Source organism: Phaenicophaeus curvirostris, chromosome 16 (assembly GCF_032191515.1).
Source record: "Phaenicophaeus curvirostris isolate KB17595 chromosome 16, BPBGC_Pcur_1.0, whole genome shotgun sequence".
NCBI lineage: Eukaryota > Metazoa > Chordata > Aves > Cuculiformes > Cuculidae > Phaenicophaeus > Phaenicophaeus curvirostris.
The window spans coordinates 351699-372831 of NC_091407.1; the positions used below are offsets into that span (position 1 = coordinate 351699).

Consider the following 21133-nt stretch of genomic DNA (forward strand, 5'->3'; position numbering starts at 1 on the left):
ACAACATGAACACTACGTACACCAGACATGTCAGGTACTCTTGGAACAAAGAAGTATTTTAAAACAAATTCCAGAATTCCACTTTAAGCACTTCAAGTAAAACTTCAGCCAAGTAGAAGTACTTATGTCCTGATGTTGACTACTGTCAAGATCCTTATATGACAACAGTATAAAACATTAAGTTGCTTGAATTGCTTTGCATCAGAACATTTCCCACTATTGTAATGGCTTCTTAGTCTACAAAGACTCATTGTATTTGAAAGCTGCCTTTTACTGCAAAGCTCCTTTGCATATTGCTTTAGTTATTTCAGTTCCTTTCTGATAGCTCACCTATTTTAGACACAGAAAGTTGTTATTAATTAATGTCTCTATGTAGTTCACACGTACTTTTTCCTTTAAATATCTTTGATATTTAAAGTTGATAATACAGGGCTATACATAATGAAATTTTAGTATCAACGTGCTTTCACTCTTACCTAATTCTCTCTTTGGTATAATTTGCTCGACTTTTCCAGTTTTGGTGAAATACTTCTGTGCTAACCTACGGTGTTATTTTAATTATTTGAATGCTGTGTGGATTACTGCAAGGGTCTGCCTGGGCTAATTCGCAATAGAGAAGTTCTACAACAGGTTGACTGTACGTGTTTTGATCAATGTTTTCTTTAATTGCATACTTTCAGAAATACTAGTTTCATCAAGGCTGGACACCTTCTACCTTCTCTCCCGGAAGAATTCTTTCCTTTGATTATAGCACTGAGTTTTTATTATCAGGTTTTACATCACCGTATCACACAGATGTTAATTAGCTTACCTCCACTCTTGATGAGTATATCAAAAAGATCATCCATCTGCTGACTGTGCGCTCTGGAAATCTGTAGTGCATGAGAAAAGTGTTATTCTTTTTCATGCAGTACTTTTGCCTAACCTGATTGATTCTAGCATCTCTCAATAGTACATAAGTACAAACCTATGATTAAGACTAAAACAAAACTGTCAATCTAGAAACCAGAAATATCTTGGAGAGAACACTTGGAATCCCTGTGCCCAGTCTCAGTATAAGGAAATAGGGGAAAAAATCTGGCTTTGATAACTCTAAGGAAAAAATGATGGTTTTAAGACCAAATAAGAGAAAATAACTACCTCACGATGCGATGTCTGAATATTGCGGGTCTGTTTTATGGCCTCTTCATAACGAGGAGGATCTTTTGTCTTGGATACTGCGTTGTTGAAGAGAGATTGTTGTACAGTGTAAGTCTGTGCTTGTGATGGAGAGCCAGTCTGTATGAAATAACAAAATAATGACTGGACGATACATTCTAGTGAATTCAAGATGTATCAAGTTCAAAAGTATCCTATTTCATTGTACCAATCTACATATTTACAAATAACAATAGCATAGGTAATCAGAGGGATAAAGTAATAGTTTCTTTCTCACACATACATCCCTATATGCATTATCAAACTCTACAAAACATTCTTCCTCCTTGAGTGAACTGCATTATGTACACAGTCACATGTTATTTAAGAATAATAACGTAAAAATGAACTATATGGAACATTGTTGGGCTAATCTTACCTTATGAGGAGTAGCAGGTCCGTTCTGCACCAAGGGAACCAGACTGGCACCCGTGTGAATGTTAGAGTTTGACGTTTTATTAGTAAGAGTCTGTGAAGGTGTTGTAACTGGTGCAGTCTGATAGGAAAATACTGCATTTGATGTCGTAGGTGGAAAAACCTGTAAAGGATTACTGTATCAGTCTTAGTTTGTGGTGGTTTGTTTTTTTCCTTTAAAATAGTAACATTGAGTAAATGCCATTAATAAAAGATTAAGACTTTTTTTTAAAAACAGCCATGCTTGCTTAAATTCTCTCTTAGGGGAATGTTATTGGGATTGATTTTTCCCTCCAGTGGAATAATTTGTAAATCTAGAACAATTACACTTTGAAAGAAACTTTCTGCTGTGGTAACTTTCATTCATCACTGATAACTAAAAATATTTTCCCACAATTTTACAGGGAGCATGGGAAAGTGTGATATAATTTTTCTGAAATACATCCAGAAGAATACGGAACAGTTTAGTACAATGTGCAAGATCCCCCCACCTAGTGGACAGTCCATAAAATGAATTTATACCTGGCCTGATGCAAGCTCATATAGATGTATCCACACCTGTCCTATGCTGCCTGTTTTGCAATAGAATGGATTGGTTTGTGCCAGATTCTTTTAACTACAGATATTGATGAGCAGTGAAGGAGAAGCAAAAGATATAATTGATGAACCTGGGTGTAAACTGTAAATTTGGTTAGTGGTATAAAAACTTCTTATTTCTTCAACTAATAGTCCACATAACAGGACAGGAATAGTCCACATAATGGGAGAGGAAGAGGAGCTATGGATGTCCTTTTAAATTCAGTATCACTCCCAGATATCCTTATGACAAAGGTGTGACAAATCTTAGACCAAGGATGGCAATAAAGCTAGGATAAGTTTTGTGGAGTACAGTCTGAATACCAAATTAACTCTGTTATAAGAGGGCTCAGTAAAGTTTTTGTTAACCACCTGGATCATCTGTGTGAAAACTGTTGTACTTTCCAGCTGTCTACCACTAAGCTGAATGGACATGGAGATGTCTCCTTATTACTGAATGAACTGAAGAACAAGGGCCAAGTGGTAGCTAAAATGTGAAGAGACACCTCAAGTGTGTAAGAGAATATAAATGGAATAATTAGCTGGTCTGCATAAAAATCCGAGGTATCTGAGAAAGTCTAGATGGATGAAACTGGTTCAGAGTAGCTTCTCTAAAAAGTGTTTTAAGTAGCATTACTCTCTCAGTTCATTAGCTCAGTCTGCCTGATGAAATATCTAAGCTTAATGAAATGTGAACAGCAGACAGGTAGATCTACTGCTGAATGCATGAAGACTGTCCTGATCTATCATATCATATCATATCAGTATTTTACATTCGGATGTAAAAATCAGTGTAGTTGTGCTGTTTAGTTTCCTGCGTAAAAGCTGGCAGTAGATGTGTGAGAAAACCAGCTAGCATAACAGGTTGTTCAGCTCCAGGATAGTGAGATGCAGACTAAAGTCCACAGGGAACTATGCAGTCTCCATGACAACTGATCCGAACAGGGGGAGAGACCAGAGGGTACAATCCTTGGTTATCTCCTGCAATCATTTTAAGGAACTTTTAGACAGCAAAGGAAGCAAACCACTAGTCTGCTTTTTGGATATATATGTCAGTTTTGACTTATTTGCGGGAACCTCAGTGTCCATGAAATGAAACAGGTTGAACAAGCAGTCCGAAGAGAGATGATGCTCGTTTGGTTGCGTTCCCCTTTATTACCCAGGTGTCTAGAGAATGGCAGTGCATAATCGTACATCTTCTAAGATAAATTCTTATTTGGAACAAGAGCCTTAGCAGAAGCAGACTGGCGGACATTGCACAAGTAGAAGCCCTGAATCACAACAGAACACAGATTTTATGATGCATTTTAGTAAACTGAATTATAAACTTTGAAGGCTGAGATATTTTTAATCTGTTATATAACCTACTGTAAAAATTACCCTTTAAAATTTCAGCTGTTGCTGACTTATTCTTCCCTTGGGGCAGGCTGAAAACCATTGTTCTCTTAAGTGATAGGAGCCTTAGAGTCAAAAGCAGTGATAAGGAAGCAATAAATGTGCAAACCCAATCTGAGTAATAATAGAGGTCAGCCCGGAAGAGTTTCAAAGGAGGAGAAAGCCTTTTCTTTTGTGATGACTGGTGCTAATGCGTTGATACCAGTTCCCACATGAATGCGACTGGATTGACAGTCATAGCTGTGCATCCAGTGCTGATGAGCATCTGTTCTGGAATGGGAGATGTGAGCTGATTGTTTCAGCTAGAGAGGACGAGAAGCATCTCTCTCTGAATCATTCCGTCGTTCCTCAGGAAGAGATAGGTATGGTGGGATTTTTGACTCACTGGAATTGCTGTCATCAGTATCAGAGTCCATTACTTTCATTGAGCATGAAATCAAAAGGGAAAGTAGGAAAACTAGAAGTATAACTCCTATAAAACAACAAATCTCTGAAACCACAGGTCATGGGGAACTGTCTACAAGAATCCTCCAGTTTCAGCCAGCAGCAAATAAGAGAAACTGCCTTGAATGCTTTGTATGCCACTTGTGCCAAGCATGAGGAAGAACATAGTAAGAGTGGTGCCAAAAGCATGCCTCTAGGAGAAAAGTCTTCAGCCTTATTTTTCAGTTGCAAATAAATACATGAAGTTTTGCATGGGCCAAAATTTTGGAAAGAGAAGGAGTTAGAAGCTCACTGTATCACAGAAAAACATCGCACAGAGATGTTAAGTGACTGATCATTTATATAAAATGCAGATGACACACAAAAAAAATCTAAAAGCGCTACCTAGAATTAGATTACACACGTACTTATCGTAATGCTTACTGCTATCCACAAACCTTTCTGATTTGTTGGGTCTGACCAAGTGCATGCTGCGTGATGGTATTTTGTTTTGATTGTGGAGTATGCATCTGAGGTGCTGTCTGGACAAGGCCAGAGGAAGAAATAGGAGCAGGTATTTGTGATGGGGTCTGTATTCCAGCCTGTGATTGAGCCTAAAGGATGAAGATAAAATATTTGCGTTATTCGTGTCTGACAGTAAATTGCATCATGTACAATTTGATTGTATAGATTATTCAGCATAGCAATAGCATGTATTCTGGGATGAGTGAGCATGAACTGTGTATAGGAAACAGAATTTTTACTCTATTGGTTACTGATGAATTCCCAGCTAAAAGGTGGTGGTTATTTTGCCAACAGAGTTTAAGAAAGATAAACTGGAGAGGGTCCAGTAGAGAGCAGAGAAAATGATGAGAGAGAGCATAACCAGGAAGAAAGGACTATCAGAACTGGGTTTGGGTACCCAGAAAGACAAAACTGATGATGCAAGAAAAAGGTTGGTTTTAAGAGTATCATAGTGGTTTTCAATGGCCACTGAAAGGCAAGAAGCATGTCCAACCTCAGGAAAGACAATTTTGGCTGGTAGTTAGGATTTTAGAGTGATATAGACAAAGACCTTTGTAGGCATGTAGCTTCCAGGAATAGCTCGCAGACTATGGGGCCCATCCCCATCAGAACTTTACAACCCTCATAGGTATTGCTAAACATGATGACACACAGGCTAGCACCAAAGCATAGGCCTACAACCACTAAGTACACACTGGAGCTGAAAGAATACCTTGCTCGCACAATAACCATGGGGCAGGGGATTTCATATAAGCCTGATTTTTAAGGTAATGTTACAAGCAGCACATTTACCTATTTATACTAAATTATGCAAATAGTGCCATACAATTTACATGATGAAAAATAAAACCACCCTTACCTGCAACTTTATATTTCCAACTGGTAGCTGCACTGCAGTGGTAGAATTCGGTCCCTGGATAGACAGCGGAAGGAGCAGCTGTGCAGTTCCTTGGGTAGTTAATAAAGCTGGAGGTTGAGCAACAACTGCAGTTTGTGGCTGCCTCTGTGGATTAACATAAAATTGAGAAATGGCATTCTGAGCTTCAACTTTGGCCACAGGTATCTCCTGCTTGATAATAACTGCCTTTTTGGCAACGGGATTCTGACTGCTAGTATACACCGACTGTCCTAAAGAATGACTGGCTACAGGTACAGATGGACTGGTACTAGAGCAGTCAATAAGAGCATTTTCATCTTTGATAGCAGCATTCAATTGTTTCTGTTCCAAAGCGGCTGAGTTACCGGAGGCCTGAGCCTGTTGCTGTTGTCCCCGTTTTTCGACCTCAAGTTGCATTTTCAGTACTTCCACAAGTTTTTGCTCTTGTTCCAGTTTCCTTTTGAGCTCTTCAATCTGCTTTTCTTTTTCTTGAAGCTTGCGGTCCTTTTCTGCTACATCAAACTCCATGGTTGAGATGCTTCCACTACTTCGATTCTGATTATCATCACTCATATTTGCTCTTAGTGGTGAAGTACTTAAGAACTGGGATGGTGACATCATGGTCATGATTTCTGTGAAAGTATCTCCCATACTTGTCTCGTCTGTGCTTAGGCTGGATTGTTCTGAAGGAGAGGGAGACACAGGCAAAGGAGAGCTAATGTTTTCAGTATTTACTACTTTGCAGCCAGGTCCAGTAGATGTTTTTTCTGGAGGAAAGCTGGATATTGTATTAGCTGCTGGTTTACTTAGTGTTGAAACAGGAAATGCTACAGTCACTTCCCCAGTGTTACCTGTGGCCCCTGCAGAAGTGGTTACTGTAACAGCACTACTAGCAGCAACCCCATTGTTATTGAGATCTTGATAGGGTTTCAGACGCTCAATAAGGTCTGTTTTTGTACCAGACACTGGTAATCCCCTCAATTTCAACTCCATTTTAAGCTCCGCTACCTGAAATAAAATAAAGCACAATAGTAAAAAAAAAAAATAAATTACTTATATGTGTTCTGGCTTACTACATCTTAATAAGAAAAATTATTTTTCAGCATATTCATTAGTTATTATGTCTCTGGGTTCTCACAGTGAGTGTGATCTGTGAGAGCATTTCCATGACCTGCTTCTTACCTTTACTGTTTCAGTGGCTCAAGGCTCAGTACCACTCAGTTCTTGTACAATGAATAGTAGCAGCGTTATGCTAATTTTTCATAAATATTCAAAATGGGAAAATGAACGTACAGCTCCAGTTCTGGACTAAAAACTTCTGAAGCAAACCAGCCCACGATGGCAGCAGTGCGACACGGAATGCTAGTATGCTGAGCCCCTTTGTTGCACAATCAAGACAGATAGTTCTAGTTCTGAGAAGTTTTATCAGGTCAGTTGGATGATTCAGTAGACCCATCAAACACAAAAGGCTTTCTCTAATGAGCAACTGAACAGTTACAGCTACATGCCATCTGGGTTTCTTTCACATAAAAAGTATAATTAGTGAAAATTAATCTTATTTCTCATAGAAAAATGTTATCAATTTTCTGATAGGCTTACAGACAAAGTGAAGTACAAATATGTTGACTGTACATGAATTCTGTACTTCAAAACATCAATTATGAATGGCTTCTGTTTATGATATACATACACTGACTGCATCTAACTCTAGTGCATTTGGGCTACATATAAGTTAGTACCAGCTCTAAAAGAATAAAAGGTAGTGACTTAACTAAGATTTCAGTGCTTTGCCAGCCTATAATTTTAAATTTTAGGTCTTCATGTTTTGTAAACGATTAAAAGTAACAGCCATTCATTTGCATAACATCAGTAAGAAGCACAGCAATTTCATGCAAAATAACTGCCTACGTAACAATGATTATCAGCTGTTTCCCCCAATTTGGTATCCTCTACACTTGCTTCAGAGTGCATTCCAATTTTTCTGCGTTTCAGCAATGCATTTCTGAATTCTTAATCAGAACTGATTTAGGTGATTCAGTGTTAAAACCACCACCAGCAAGTCTGCAAGTATGGCTTATATTGCTGTTACCACATTAGCAGGAATACCAATTCATTATGCAGAAATGGGTAAGGGAACCGCATTTAGTCACTGCAAAGAACAAATTCAGATATTAATTTTAATATCTTTAGAAGTCAGTAGTTAATGACTTAAAGTTTGAAAAGCCTGTATCAAACACTATTGTTGGAATTGCATTTTAAAAGCAATTTAGACTTTAACTGATGAACATACATTAGCATCTTGAGAATCTGATCATACAACCCCTTTTGTATCCTTTCAAGTCTAAAAAAATAATCAGTCCCATTCCTCAGAAACCCAACACCTTGGTAAAGGAAGGGAGAAATGAATGAACTGCCCACTAGATGTCTGTACTCCTCTGCTCAGGTTTGGTACATTCACATAGTTGCTATTAAACGAATCTGAATCTAAACCCCTTCAAGCTTCTTCAGATTCGTTTCCATTAGGTCCCTCACAGTATTGATTTCTGGTAATGTATTTCTGAAGGAAGAAAATCCTATGCAATGCCCTTATACTACAGTTTAAATAGACTTCACACACTTATTTACAACTTCAAGAAGCTTTTATGAAATTTAGAGTTTGTTTTCAGGTGATGTGTTGGAACTCCAGTAAGATTTTGTATTTTCTATTCTCTTTTACTAGCGCTATTTCTGTTGGCTTTATAGCAGTGACCTCTCTGAATATGTTACTGTTAGGGCTTCTCTTAACTTATACTGCTTAACTAAACTTTGTTATTTACATACCAAAACTGTCATAAGGAAATTACTGTTCTAGTGTTTATATCTACCTGGGCTAAAATTTCACACAAAGGGCACTTCAGAGTTTATCCAAGGTATCAAATTATGCACCTATACAATTTGTCTGAAATTACTCAGCTGCTTCTAATTCTTTGGGAAAAAAATGTCATTTCTAGGACACATGCATGTGAGGAGGCTAAATCAAAACAAATATTTAGTCCACAAGAGTTCTGTATGAAAACTCAGACAACCGTATTCCAAATAGTGAAGAGAAAAGTACGGTTTTCATTGGTGAATAATATCTGGGCTTATTCTTTATAATACCAGTTTGCAAGTTATGACCTATGCACAGGAATGGACAAATCCGTCCTATATTTTACCTTCAAGTCATCCAAGCTTGAAGGTAGAGGTCCTGGTTTCCGGCTAGGAATACTGCTGTTCTGTCTTGGGGAACTGGCAGTTGATGTTGGTGTACTGTTACTCAAAGTATTCAGTGGTGCATTCCCGTTGTTACTCTGTTTGTCATTCAGTGGCCTTTGAGTGATAAAAAAAAGAGGACAATAACATCAGTGCTAATTATAGTATGTTTTCAATCAGGAAGCTGTGATTCTGAATCGAGTGTCTATCCAAGTTAATTTACAAATATTACTTTTAAAAAAATATAGTTAACATAAGACATTACCATTAAATATTTTTAGTAAATAAGTATAGAGAGGAAGACATAAATGTCAACACACTACTTTGTTATTTTCTCTTCAGTTAAGTGTACTGATTTATGCTTCACAGTTTTTATTATTGTCATGGTATCCCTGAAGGGTACTGTCGACTGCAGAATCAGTTTGTACAAATTATTGATCAGCTAGGGCAGCTAGTTACTTTTTCATTTGACATCAGTAAGAACCCGCACAATGTTCAACTGTATAATCAACCCTACATACATACATGTCCAATGTTAAATGTAAGGACGATGCAAAGGCACGTATTTCTGAAGATGATGCATTTTTATCAGCTGTACTCATAAGAAGAATCTCAAACATGGACCTCAAAATAATTGCAAAAAATGAAAAATGCCATATTTTACACTTTGTTCAACTGATTTATGAGAAAATGTTTCTGAAATGTCAGTAAATGGAACATAAGAAGCGTGGGTAAGCAGGCAGAAACATCTCTAGTCCAAATGTTAGGATACATGGTAATTATAAATATAACCACAGATGGTATCTTTAACTTTTCTAGCCTCACTTGCTGAGGAAAAATAACTCAGTGAAAACTCATTAAAAAACAACAACAACAAAAAACCCAGAAACAAAATAAATCCTAACAGTTGAAAGTCATTTGAATGTAGGGTTGCATGACTGTGGCATGTTACACTGTAAGCACTTCTAGGAAAAGATTGGTCTGAGATAGTAAGAATGAAACTCTGCACAAAGTCACCTTTTCATTCTGCTATAGGATACTGGCAACTCTTTAAATATTTATTTTTCTGTCTGCTTCTATCTATAAATCAGAAAGTATACTTCTCATTGTTGAAAGTGCTGAAGATCAACACTGATGAGGAACTTATATGAGTGTTAGAGATGAGGATATAAACAATATACAAGTTTTACCTAATTTAAGATGACTGATTCTTCTTATTTGTAAACTGCAAAAATGTGGCCTGTGTAACTGATGCAAAAAGGCAATAAAGACACACAATAGTATGTGTCTTTGTAAAAGCCATTGTCTGTAAGCTTCTCTTCTGCTCTGTCTGTATATGTCATATTTGAGCAAAAAAGGTGTCAAAATTTTCTTGCTTTCACATCAATGCTTTTGAGTTTCAAATATGCATCTAGTCAGAAAAATTGCATCTGACAGGTAGGCGGTTCTGTTGCCTTGTCACAAAAATAACTACGACCTCTGAAAGGCTTATCAGACTTCAAGAGGTTTTTAACAAGAGAACCACCTCATCATCTTGTTAAATGAGGCAAATAATACCCACAGTGATGCACATTGCCATTTAAATTTTCTTAGGTTCCAGCCGTCTCTTAACATTTACAAAATACATGTACTTCTAAAGCACTAAGTCTGTAACTGATCTTCTCTTTAAAGGACACAAACAATGCTTCACATACTTCAGTGGTGCAGGTAGAATTGTCTGGTAGTTGTAGTGTTGTTGCTGTTGGCTCAGGATCTGCAGCTGCAAAAACAGTTGCTGCTGTTGTAGCAGACGAGCATAGTTGGAGTCCATCTGTGGCTCATTTTTCTCACCTTTCTGATCAGGTGGAATATATTGATGATACTTCAATTTTTTCACTCTTGGTTTAGGTTCTTTACATTTCTTGCTCCGATGCTTGTCATTTGGGTTCTTTGGGTGGCTTTGCTGTTTATGGATGGAAAAGATTGAAACAACTGTAACAGATACTCATTTACAAGCAGTTATGCAAGGCGCAAAGATAAAGCATAGAGCATAAAGATAAAGCATTTACTGCAAAGGGTTGCCGAATACAGTTATCCCTGTAAATGTGCCAAAAAGGATCGCTTGCCATCCTTGAAAAGTTAATGTACTCCTGCAGGCTTACAGCATGCATACGTAGTAGTGGTCATCAAAACAGTTTGTGATGATGGCACAAATGAAGCTAAGGGATTCTGCTAGCCATAAGCTGTCATTGCAAAGAGGCATTCTTCTTTAACGGGTAAGTTCAAAGCCACTTAGCACTTTGTACAAGTTAAAATCCATCTGGAAGCACCTGCAGGTTAGAAGTACATACAGGTCTATCTTAAAAACATGGGGCAGTCCTGTAAATTACAGGATTACTCTTATGAAACTTTCAGCAGCACCCTTATTAGCAGTACCTGCACATATGGTAAAACTCTCTTCCTTTACAAGCTCTTTGCAATTATTTTGAGTGAAAAGTTGAAGGCAATTACCTAATCATACAGAAGGTATCAAAGCAGAAATCATGTGTTTATCCATGCACATTTATTACAAAGATAGCCTGGTCTGGGGGGGATATCTGAATTTGTCATTAAGGTCCTGCATAAAGTAAGCTGGTACAAGTCCAGTGATTTCAGTGGATATAGCCAAATTTATACTAGAAATCGACTATTAGAGGTCATCCTTTTAAATTTAACAGAGAATTAATTTCACCTGGTTAGGTAGATGTCTGTGTACATATAATCATTACACAGCTGAAGACCTTTGGCAAAGTCACTGAAATGAAATATTATAGACATCTTCTAACACAACCACCTCTGTAACTGTATTTGAAAAAGTTTTCCATGCTGCTGGCTAGGTCAGTGCAGAAAAGCGTATTGAGTATGTTCTTCTGATATTCAAATACAAGGATACAGTAACTTCTCTCACACAGTGCATTCTGCTGATACAATACATGAACTAAGAAAACAGTTGCAGAAAAGGAGAAATGCCATTTGCCAGTTTGGTTACAGGTAGACTATGAATGTGGTTGCCTCTGTTCCTATGAAATTATTCCTCACGCAAAACTAGATAAGAAAAGATTAATTCACCAATAGGAAGTAAAAATGCAATCTTGCAAAAACATATTTTCCTTATTTCTTAATGACTTCCATAGCAATGTAATGTGTAATTCTGCTTGAAAACTTTTTGTCAACTGTACTGTAAGGAGCTCTTGAAATAATGAGCCAGTCCCTACAAGCGTTTATGGTTATCTTGGCACACAAAAACTTTCAGTCAGCAACCTAGTATGTTCTCCTGAACAGTAATAAGAGTTGTTGCTAGTTACAGGCACAATAACGTTACTCGTGTAGTTTTTCATTAAATATAGCACTGGAAAAGGACACAGATTACAAACACAGTCCTCAGATGCCATTATTACAGACACCTACCTTTACTAATGTTGGCCCAGGCTTTGCTGCAGATACAGTATTTGTGGTCAGGGTGGTTGTAGCAGTAGAACGTGTAATGTGCTGTTCGATTGTAGAGGGAGTTTTGAGAAATTCGGGAACTGGAGAGGTTAAAGGTGGATACTAGTATTAAAAAAATATAAGGAAAAAGAGAAACATTAAAAACATCCACTGTCTGAATAATCAAAAAAAATGTGAAAAGGTTAAGACAATTTACTATCGTTTCAAATTCACAAATTACTTTTAGGAGGACTGGTGAAAACAGGATGCTTACGTGTACATGTCTACAAGTATACTATAAAGGCACACTTTGGCACACTTCAAATACAGCAAATAAGATCAACGTTTTCTTACTCTGGCTTCTTAGTTTGCATCTAAATGTATCCAAAATATGTTTTTACTAAAACAGGATTTACTTCTAGCTTCACCAAAACGGTAACTGATTTTAATACCGATTTTTGTACTCTATCATAATAAATATTTTTCCAGCATTAACACTTTTCTTTAATCTTCTTCAGAATCTTGTGCACACAAGGAGAATCTTGCCACCCAAACTGTCAGAAAAGCCTCTCTTTCATGAAGGTCAAATGTCAACATAGGAAACCAAACTTCCTGTTTCAGAGTGATCACACAGCAGCAGAGCAAATGCATTTTGAAAAGACAGCTTCCTGGAGTACGTTCATGGCAAGCACACCTCTGACTGTGCCAGGAGGTGCATTTCTGCTGTATTAGACCACCAGCACAATTAGATTACTGTGTAGGTACAAGCCAGTAGCCTACTGAGTTTGTTCTCTTGCTGCTACAAACATCTTATCTCTTCTACAAACTTACTGAACTCCACACAGGCTTGGGAATTTTTTTATTCTTTTCTTGGCACCGCTACACCTAGAAGAAAATTCCCCAGTGTTCCTACATATAATAACCAAACATCACTGAGCTTAACTTTGTCACATCAATTTCTTCTGTTCTAAAATCATGTTCCCTTCTATCTCTGCATTTCTTTGATATATTTTGCTGTGTCTCCAACAGTCACTGACCAACAGGCAGCTATAGCTAGCTTGCTGTAACCTTTCAAAACTGTATAAGGGTTTTGATCCTTCTGCAGTGCAGCCATCCAGAGGAAAAGCTCCTGATACTACTTTACTAAACTGGAAGATTTAGTATGCCATGCTTAGTCTCTGAAACATTGCACATGTGCCTGTCTTGGGGCTGTGTCAGTTTATGGTGGCAGGCTAAAGATATAAATGCCTCTATTTTTATATCCAACTTTCTAAGTGTTTGCTCTGGAAAGCATCCGATATCCACACAGTATCTGTTATTCACTGGACTTACATAAGAATTGGCAGGGGACTTTAGAGGGACTTACTCTTTAAAAAAGTGTTGTGGATGCTGTATTCCAACATATTGCACTGCTGTAGCTATGAAGTTTAAAGGCTTATTCTAGTTATAACCGTAACATTTAAAAAACACTTTGTCTTTGAATTAAAGTATCATGTACAATATTACCATAAAGCACATGAGAATTCTAATGGTCTCATGATTTTCACTGGTTCTTACATTTTCTTTTCCTAAAGTCCCATCTGAAAAGCTTTCTCAATGTTTGATGCTTCAGCTTATTTATTACATAATCTTTTACTACTCATCATTCTGATCCTTCTTGATCCAAACAAATAACTTGACTTCAAACGTACTATTTACCAACTCTTTAAAGGGTATGAAAAACAACTCCATAATGACAGCACAAAAATACTCTTTAAAATGGTAAAGTTAATAACTTTAAAAAAAAATCCCCAAATAATCCCCATCTCTTTAATTCATATTGCTTGAAATGCATGGTGTTAAAACATTTTTCTCTTGCCACTGAGAAAATCACTTTCTTCTTACACTAGTTGTTATCCTGAACTACAAAGGATTAACGGCCACACAGAATACAAAGCTTTCTACACAGACTTCCCAATTTTATCTGCAAATGTTAGAAGAGGTAATGAACCATACATATAATTTACTTGATAAATTTTTAAATCCAAAAAACTAAATTAACAGGTCTCAAGTTCATAACTTGATTACTTCATAGAAATAACATAAAGATTATTTCCTCTGACCAAATCTTCCATGTCCAGTTACAAATAATATGATCTCTGGACCTTTTATTCTAACTGCAAACAAGTATCTAGCAGGTCAACAAGCTACAGTGAATGTATTAAGGAAACAGTCATTACATTCCATCTTATCAAGGAAAATACTGGAACTGTTTTGAAGATAAGTGTTTAATGTCTTTGGAATTGTGAACACCACAATTTGGTCTGTTTAGAGTGGTCTGGTTAAAATGCCTAATCCTTACCAGATGCAAATACATCAGGTTCCAGCAAGTTTTAGATAATCAGTCAACAAAAGCTGAAGGTTCTCGAAGTTATATTATATCCTCTGAGGCCTGGAAATGTGTGGAGGAGGAAGCCTTGAAAAGAACTATGGCTGCACTTCATTGTTTTCAAAACATTCTTTGTATTTAATGTCGCAATAAAATGTAAAATTTGTCAGAGGAAATTAAAAGAATGAAGGAGCAATTTCCCAGACACATCTCCTGTGGAGACGTGCTGTGCTGCTATTCTTTATTTCAAAAAGAACAACAAGTGTCTGTTTTATTCAGCAGAAGAGCAGCTTCACATTTTAAATCTGAGCACAGGAGCAGCTATAATGTGTTATGAAATACATAACCAAAGGATTAAAGTTCTATCTGAAGTGCTTTTTCAATCAAGTTCAAGTGGTCTGTTATTTTGTTGCTGCAATCAGATATTTCTGTTATACATCCCCCTTGAAAAGTTTATGGCATGTATTCCTTTGAGTATTTTTATTTAACTCTCCATTAGGAATTAACTCTTTATCTAATTTCATGTGGTTTGTTTTCAATTTATTCAATATAAATTACAGTCTCTCAGCCTGAAACCCAATTCATATCTTAATCCATATGCTAGGGAACAATGAAATAATTTTATGTGCTGTACTTTCTGTCTTGCATTGTTTCTGAATATGAACTTTGCAATACATTTTTTCCATCTACTACATCGATAAGAAACCAAAGAATGATTCCAGATCCTGAACTACTCATTTGTGAAGTGTCCGTGGTCATTAAGACAACAACGTGTTTGGAGCATGAACAATATTTATCTCAGGTTTAACTGTTCAATTTTTTGTAACTTTACACAGTATAAACTCAATATTCAGTTCTGTCTTAATTTATAAATTGCAGCACAGGCCCCTAGCTTTGCTACAGATCTTGAGAGTTTAAATAAATAAATAAATGCATTTCTCAAAAGAAATGCATTAATAAAAAGACAAGCATGGAAGTAATTTGCACTGCAAAGTTATGCATGTTTTTCTCCGTTGCGTAGTGGAGAAAGTGAGGAAGAAAGACTCTTAGGAAGTCCTCGTGAAAAAAAACGCATTATAGATTACAGTTGATCAACATTAACCTGGAAATCATTGTGCATTTAAATGCTCTACTATAAAGACAACTTTTTATCTGCCATGGCAGACTTACTTTTCTTTCTTTTTTAAGTAACTTGAGAAAATACTAAAAACTTCAGCATAAAGGTTATTTTCATTTCTTTCACTTCTCGTAAATTCCTTAGACAATATTTTGAAACTATAGGGAGAACATTTAAATTATGTGGGAAATTGTATTTTTAACAAACTTTTTTGGAGATAATGGCATTGACTTCAACTCTTGTTTCAGTGAAGTTTAATTCTAAAGGAGTTCAAGACCTAAACGAGTTCAAGACCTTGGCCAGAATGAGGCCATTACATTAAGTGATCAATAACAGATGGAGTAAACCATGGATATAACCTTTTAAGTGACTTCTGGAAAAGCTATAGTTCTTCTCTGGGCCATAATGAATTTCAGTGAATTTATGGCTTTACTGCAATCTATGGGAATTTCATCATTGCCAACAGCTAAACCAGGGTTCTAGTCTACACACTCACGAACAGAAAATGGGAGTCCCAGAATCTCCTTTGTGACAGCAAATATATTAATTACGTTTGAAACTATGCCCCATTTCCAGACCAAAGAACGTACTGTGAAGATTTTGTTTCAACATTTAAAAACTGTACCTGTGTTGATGTAGTAGCATTTGGTGTTGTTGGTGATGGTGAGTCACTTGGTTTTGGCTCACCAGGGGAAGCTGCTGAACCCTGGGATTCTTGGCTGGCTGGCTGATCTGGTGATAAAGCATCACTGCTGTCTTCATCAAATGAATAATCATCCAAAGCCTGAGGATAATTCTCTTGTCCAACTGCTAGAATGTTTACAAAGTAAACAGATTAAACGTAGACATTGGTGGCAGAGTTAGCTAATTGCTGGAAAATGATCACTTTTCAGCACACTCTAAACATATGGTACCTAAGTATTTATTGTGTGTTTTAATATAGTGATAGCCATATTAAATCATATTCAAGAAATCGATAAAACTAAGTGCACAGCACAAGGTTTTTTAGTAAGAGATTAAAAGGTATGTTCAACATATGTGGAGTGCACACAGACACCTATGACAGACTGAGTAATGACCACATTTGTATATTCTGTAATAATTCCTATTAAGAAACAAGTCTTTACAAAGACAGTATTATACTCCAACTCTACAATTCTAACTTAGTTTCAAATAAAAACAGGGTAACTTCAATTAAATGATGACTGAGTTTAGGACTCAGAAGGTGAAAGAATAAGCAGTAATAAAGTTTGAATATGTTTTCTTCTCGTGAACTTCACCCTCGAGAGTTAAATTATTATTTTCCACAATGCTATACAGATAACAGATAGAAGCAGTGGGACTCCTACTTGCCTATCATAGCTTCTTTAACACTGGAGTCTACAGGAAGAATATTTTTTTCTACAAGTTCCATAGGGCCAGGCCTCTGAGCAATCTTCTCATTCAGATCATCTGCCAACCGAGCTCTCTTCAGTTTCATCTGAGTGGCCTGTAGTGAAGGCTCCGCAAAGGTCTCTAAAAAGAGGAATTAATTTAATTACTTTGTTACATCTTTTCTCCAACTTCATGACAAAAAACATTGTCTTGCTTTTGTAACAACCATTCCACTTTTATCATAAGCAGGCAAGTGTTTTAAAAATTTTCAAACTAGTAAGCAAAAAAAGATTGTTCATCCCCGTGATCATGTTTTTCTGCAACTATAAGCTCTTTTTTAATGGCAGTTATACTTTTGGTAAACATTTGTATCATGTCCAACGGTAAAGCAGGGAATAGAAAATAAAAAGCACTAATTATAATCCAAAGATAGCATTTGCTGCTCTAATGGTTTACCAGTGTGAACTACGGTAAAGGTTTCATAATTCTATTAATTTTTGGATTCTCTCTTGACAAACATCTTAAAAAGTTTACCTTTAAAAATAGCCTGTAGCATATATGTCAGTCTTCAAAATTGTATTTCAAAGAAAGTATGGCGATAGCCTGTCAATATGGATGTGATCTATCAATGTGGAGACTCCTGCCTGGATTTAGTAACCAAACATCAAATTGACTTGGATTATGGTGAAACACATTAATACAGCCCCATTCATTAAAAGACTATTGTTTTAAATGACCCAAGCAACAAGGAAAATAATAAGACAAGGTAAAAGGCAAGTTTATTAAAAATTGATTGGAGTGGGGAAGTACAAGGCTGTTGGGTTATTTTAGGGTATAAGTAGAAATTGAAGCAATATATGCAGTACATGTACCTACACCACAGTATAATTACCCTTATAGAATAAAAGCAATATGCTCTTGCAACCAAATACACATTCGAGAAGACTTTCACTGCCTTAGATAGAACTATTATTATATGGATTTAGAATACAGATTACAACAGATGTTGTAGAAGTGGAGAAATAGAGCATGTAAACCTTTAGAAATAATTGATATCAAAGCCTAACTTAGTCAGGAAACTGAGTGCATGACAGAAGTTCCCTCTAATAGCAGCTAACAAGGTAAGCACAGCTGGGTACGTACCTTCAAGAATGTGCATTCTGACCAGCTCAGATCGGTCCGGCCTGCTGCGAATCTTGTGCTTCAAAAAATTTTCAGTCTTTAAAGAAATGAGGAAATAGCATTAACTATTGTTGACTAGGAAAATCCAAGTACTTTGATAAATTGCTGATGTTCAGTCAATATCTGAATATTTGCAGTTGCGTTCAGATAGGTGTACAATACTGTTAGAACATGGACAGTAAAGGGGTTTGGTTTGTTCTGTTTTTCTATCAGTTAAGCAGAGCTAATGAATTTCTGTCTTTCCCAAACAAGTTGGGAATGTTTCTGGTTTTGATCCCATACCACCACACAAAATCATTATAGTATAGGTTTGCTGCAGAAATATTGCATAAGCGTAGTTTATCCGAGTATCCCATCCTTAACTGAGGTACCTATGTACTATGTTATGACCAGAAGTTTATCCCCCCCATCTTGGTTTGCAAAAGGTTAAGAACATTCCTCTCGGATTTGACATGCATATTTTATTTTAACAGATTCTTCCAAGATAAAAGTACATGTTATTACTGAAATGGATATAATTTGTTCATGTGCTCAGAGAATTTAGTATCGCGTGCAACTGACTATCCATTTCCAGATGTTAATAACAAGTTTCCACAAAGTGCTTTACCCTGGCTCGCTCCAGACTCTTTATCTGCTCATGGAATGCAGCTGGACTTTTCAAAGCTGTGGAGGGAGAGTAAGAGTTAAATTGAGAAGTGATTTTCAAAAGAAATACCCTAATCAGTATGTTTGAATGGGTGTTTAAAACCATCTCAGGGTCATGTTTGCATCTGATTTGGCTTACATTCGACTCACACTAGTTATGCTTAAGTGTATTTAATGGAGATGAGCAACATTTCTGAACAAACAGTTGGAACACTGGATTTCTACAGCTATTATCATGCAACAGTTAACTTTTTCACTGTTTCTATTTACCAGTACTGTTCCACAGAAGATATTTTATAAGGTAATGTTCAGAATACCAAAATACCGATTCATTTATTCCACTGTAATTAAAATCTGTCTATACCTCATACTTGCTGTTACCAGAGAAAAACTGATGGTCCCTCAAGAACTATTTGTGCTGACTTTTAAAAAAGACTTGTAGAAGACCCAAATGTTTGGATTAGAAAACAGAATTATGGTTAGCTACTAAATAGTCCCAAAAGAACAAAATCCACTATTCAACTAGAAATAATATGAACTGTAGAACACTTCGTCGTTGAAAGGTAGTGAAATGGCAGCAGACACAATCCATCTTATTTGCGACACTTTTGGCAGAAATAAGATACTGCAAACCAAAATCTTTAACAGTTTTTGACAGTTTAGAGGTGTTTTCCCCAGGTTTCACTCAAAAAGAAACAGATATTCCATTCCTGAAGATAACTGGCACTACAGGCCCAGTAAAGTGAAGAGGCTTTAGCAAAACAATCTGAAGTCTGCTGCGTACTCAGAAACCTTCAAAACCAGATTAGCTTTAAGATACTGTGCTTTCAAGCAAGGATTCACCATTGCAGACTGGGCTATTTATAACAGCTTAACATAATTTTGATAGGTTGTCAATGGCCGGGGGTTTTGTTTGTTTTAAGAAAAATGACTTTTCACAGTTCAATCTTTAATCTACTTGGACCCATTATCTAGAACTCAGTCTCATCCCACACTGTCCACTTAGGGATTCTCATTGGTTTTCTGTGCACGCCTTATTCTAAGCCCAAGCTGATCTTCAAAACAAGTCAGAAGTTATTATAGTAAACAATTAACATAGTCATTGGGAACCCAAGTGGAGGAACAACAAAACATCTCTAAGGAAGAAGGTAACTCCTTTGGAATTCCAGGCCACTAAATATCTGTGTTCAGGAGGACCCTCTTGTGATTCCTAAATTGATTTTAGGTAGCATAAATACTGCTGCTGAAACAACTATCATCTCTGACAGACTAAAATCAATAAAGGAGAAAACGAACTCTGGCAACAAAGTACAATTGTATAAAGCATGTCAGAATGAAAGGCCTAGGCACAGAAGCTTCTGCATTAGGGCACACAGTCCAGTGTACGATGCCCAGCCAAGTCCACTGCCTCACGTCCTGTAACATTACAGCCACCATTGTGCAAGGTTTGACACAGGAGACACGTCTGTTGGTGCATGAGTCACAGTGTCTGTCCCCTTTGTTTTTGTCTGGCAGCCCTTGCCATCCTACTCTTTAAAGATTGCTGGCTTTGTTACGATGTCCACTCACAATTTAAAGAGCGAAAATAAGAGGAGAATCAGACTATGTCTGCAAATCCTTCTGTTTTCATCACAATGGCTATTTTAACCGAAACATTAGGCACGCTCGATGAATTTACTTAACGCTCATTTAGACTACCAAAATGATCCCACAAGCCTTTTCAGAAACATTTATCTTCATTATTGTACATATTCAGCTCATTGTTAATACAGTATAGCAATAGAAATTACTAGAAATAAAGTCTTACGTGGCATGATGCCCTGGTCCACCAGCTGTTCTCGCGTCCGTCTCTGCTGTAGCCTCAGCTGAAGTACTGACAAAAGAAAACAACCAGTCACTCAGATGTAAGCATACCAGCCCTCTTGGACAAAAATCCATTCAACGGAAATCAAGCATTTTAACAATGGAAATATTTTTTCTATATGTATTGAGACCTGATGGTAACCTCCAAGACACCTATCATTTAGGATCATTTGGTATGAACAGAGTTTGGAGCGATTGCTTCCAGTCCCTAGTTCTATTGGAATTTGGTGCTTTTTGGTCACATCTGATAAACAGAGTGTATTTCATATGTACATCCACTTTCCCTGTACATCTATATCTAGGCATTTTTTCTCCCCTTGTGACATTACTCAGAGATAACGGATTCAAGAAAACATAGCGAGGTATAAAAAGCTTATACTAGAAACTGCAATGCATAGTGATTATGTAGCCTTCTTGTATGTCTTAAATCAATCTTACATGACTGTGCTATGACGAAATCGAAATTATGTGCACAGAACATTTTAAAAGGACGGTTCTGTTT

At 36.8% G+C, this 21133-nt stretch overlaps 1 protein-coding gene and 1 long non-coding RNA gene across 5 annotated transcripts in view; one reads left to right on the forward strand and one right to left on the reverse strand.

Annotated features, from left to right (window-relative positions):
- Window positions 1-21133, forward strand: part of LOC138727681 (uncharacterized) — a 58770-nt gene that overhangs the window by 9811 nt on the left and 27826 nt on the right. The gene's annotated exons all lie outside the window — the stretch shown is intronic.
- MRTFB (myocardin related transcription factor B) overlaps window positions 1-21133 on the reverse strand; it is a 64669-nt gene that overhangs the window by 5529 nt on the left and 38007 nt on the right. For 2 of the 3 annotated variants that reach the window (XM_069870332.1, XM_069870333.1), the window contains 13 exons: window positions 20576-20641; window positions 18731-18786; window positions 18085-18160; window positions 16921-17082; window positions 16193-16377; window positions 12065-12205; window positions 10333-10580; window positions 8602-8755; window positions 5390-6415; window positions 4464-4619; window positions 1577-1735; window positions 1141-1278; window positions 812-872 (listed from right to left, as the gene is read on the reverse strand). In XM_069870332.1, the coding sequence (XP_069726433.1) occupies window positions 812-872; window positions 1141-1278; window positions 1577-1735; window positions 4464-4619; window positions 5390-6415; window positions 8602-8755; window positions 10333-10580; window positions 12065-12205; window positions 16193-16377; window positions 16921-17082; window positions 18085-18160; window positions 18731-18786; window positions 20576-20641 (2628 nt within the window). The remainder of the gene's footprint in view (window positions 1-811; window positions 873-1140; window positions 1279-1576; window positions 1736-4463; window positions 4620-5389; window positions 6416-8601; window positions 8756-10332; window positions 10581-12064; window positions 12206-16192; window positions 16378-16920; window positions 17083-18084; window positions 18161-18730; window positions 18787-20575; window positions 20642-21133) is intronic. The other variant, XM_069870334.1, reaches the window with a different exon arrangement.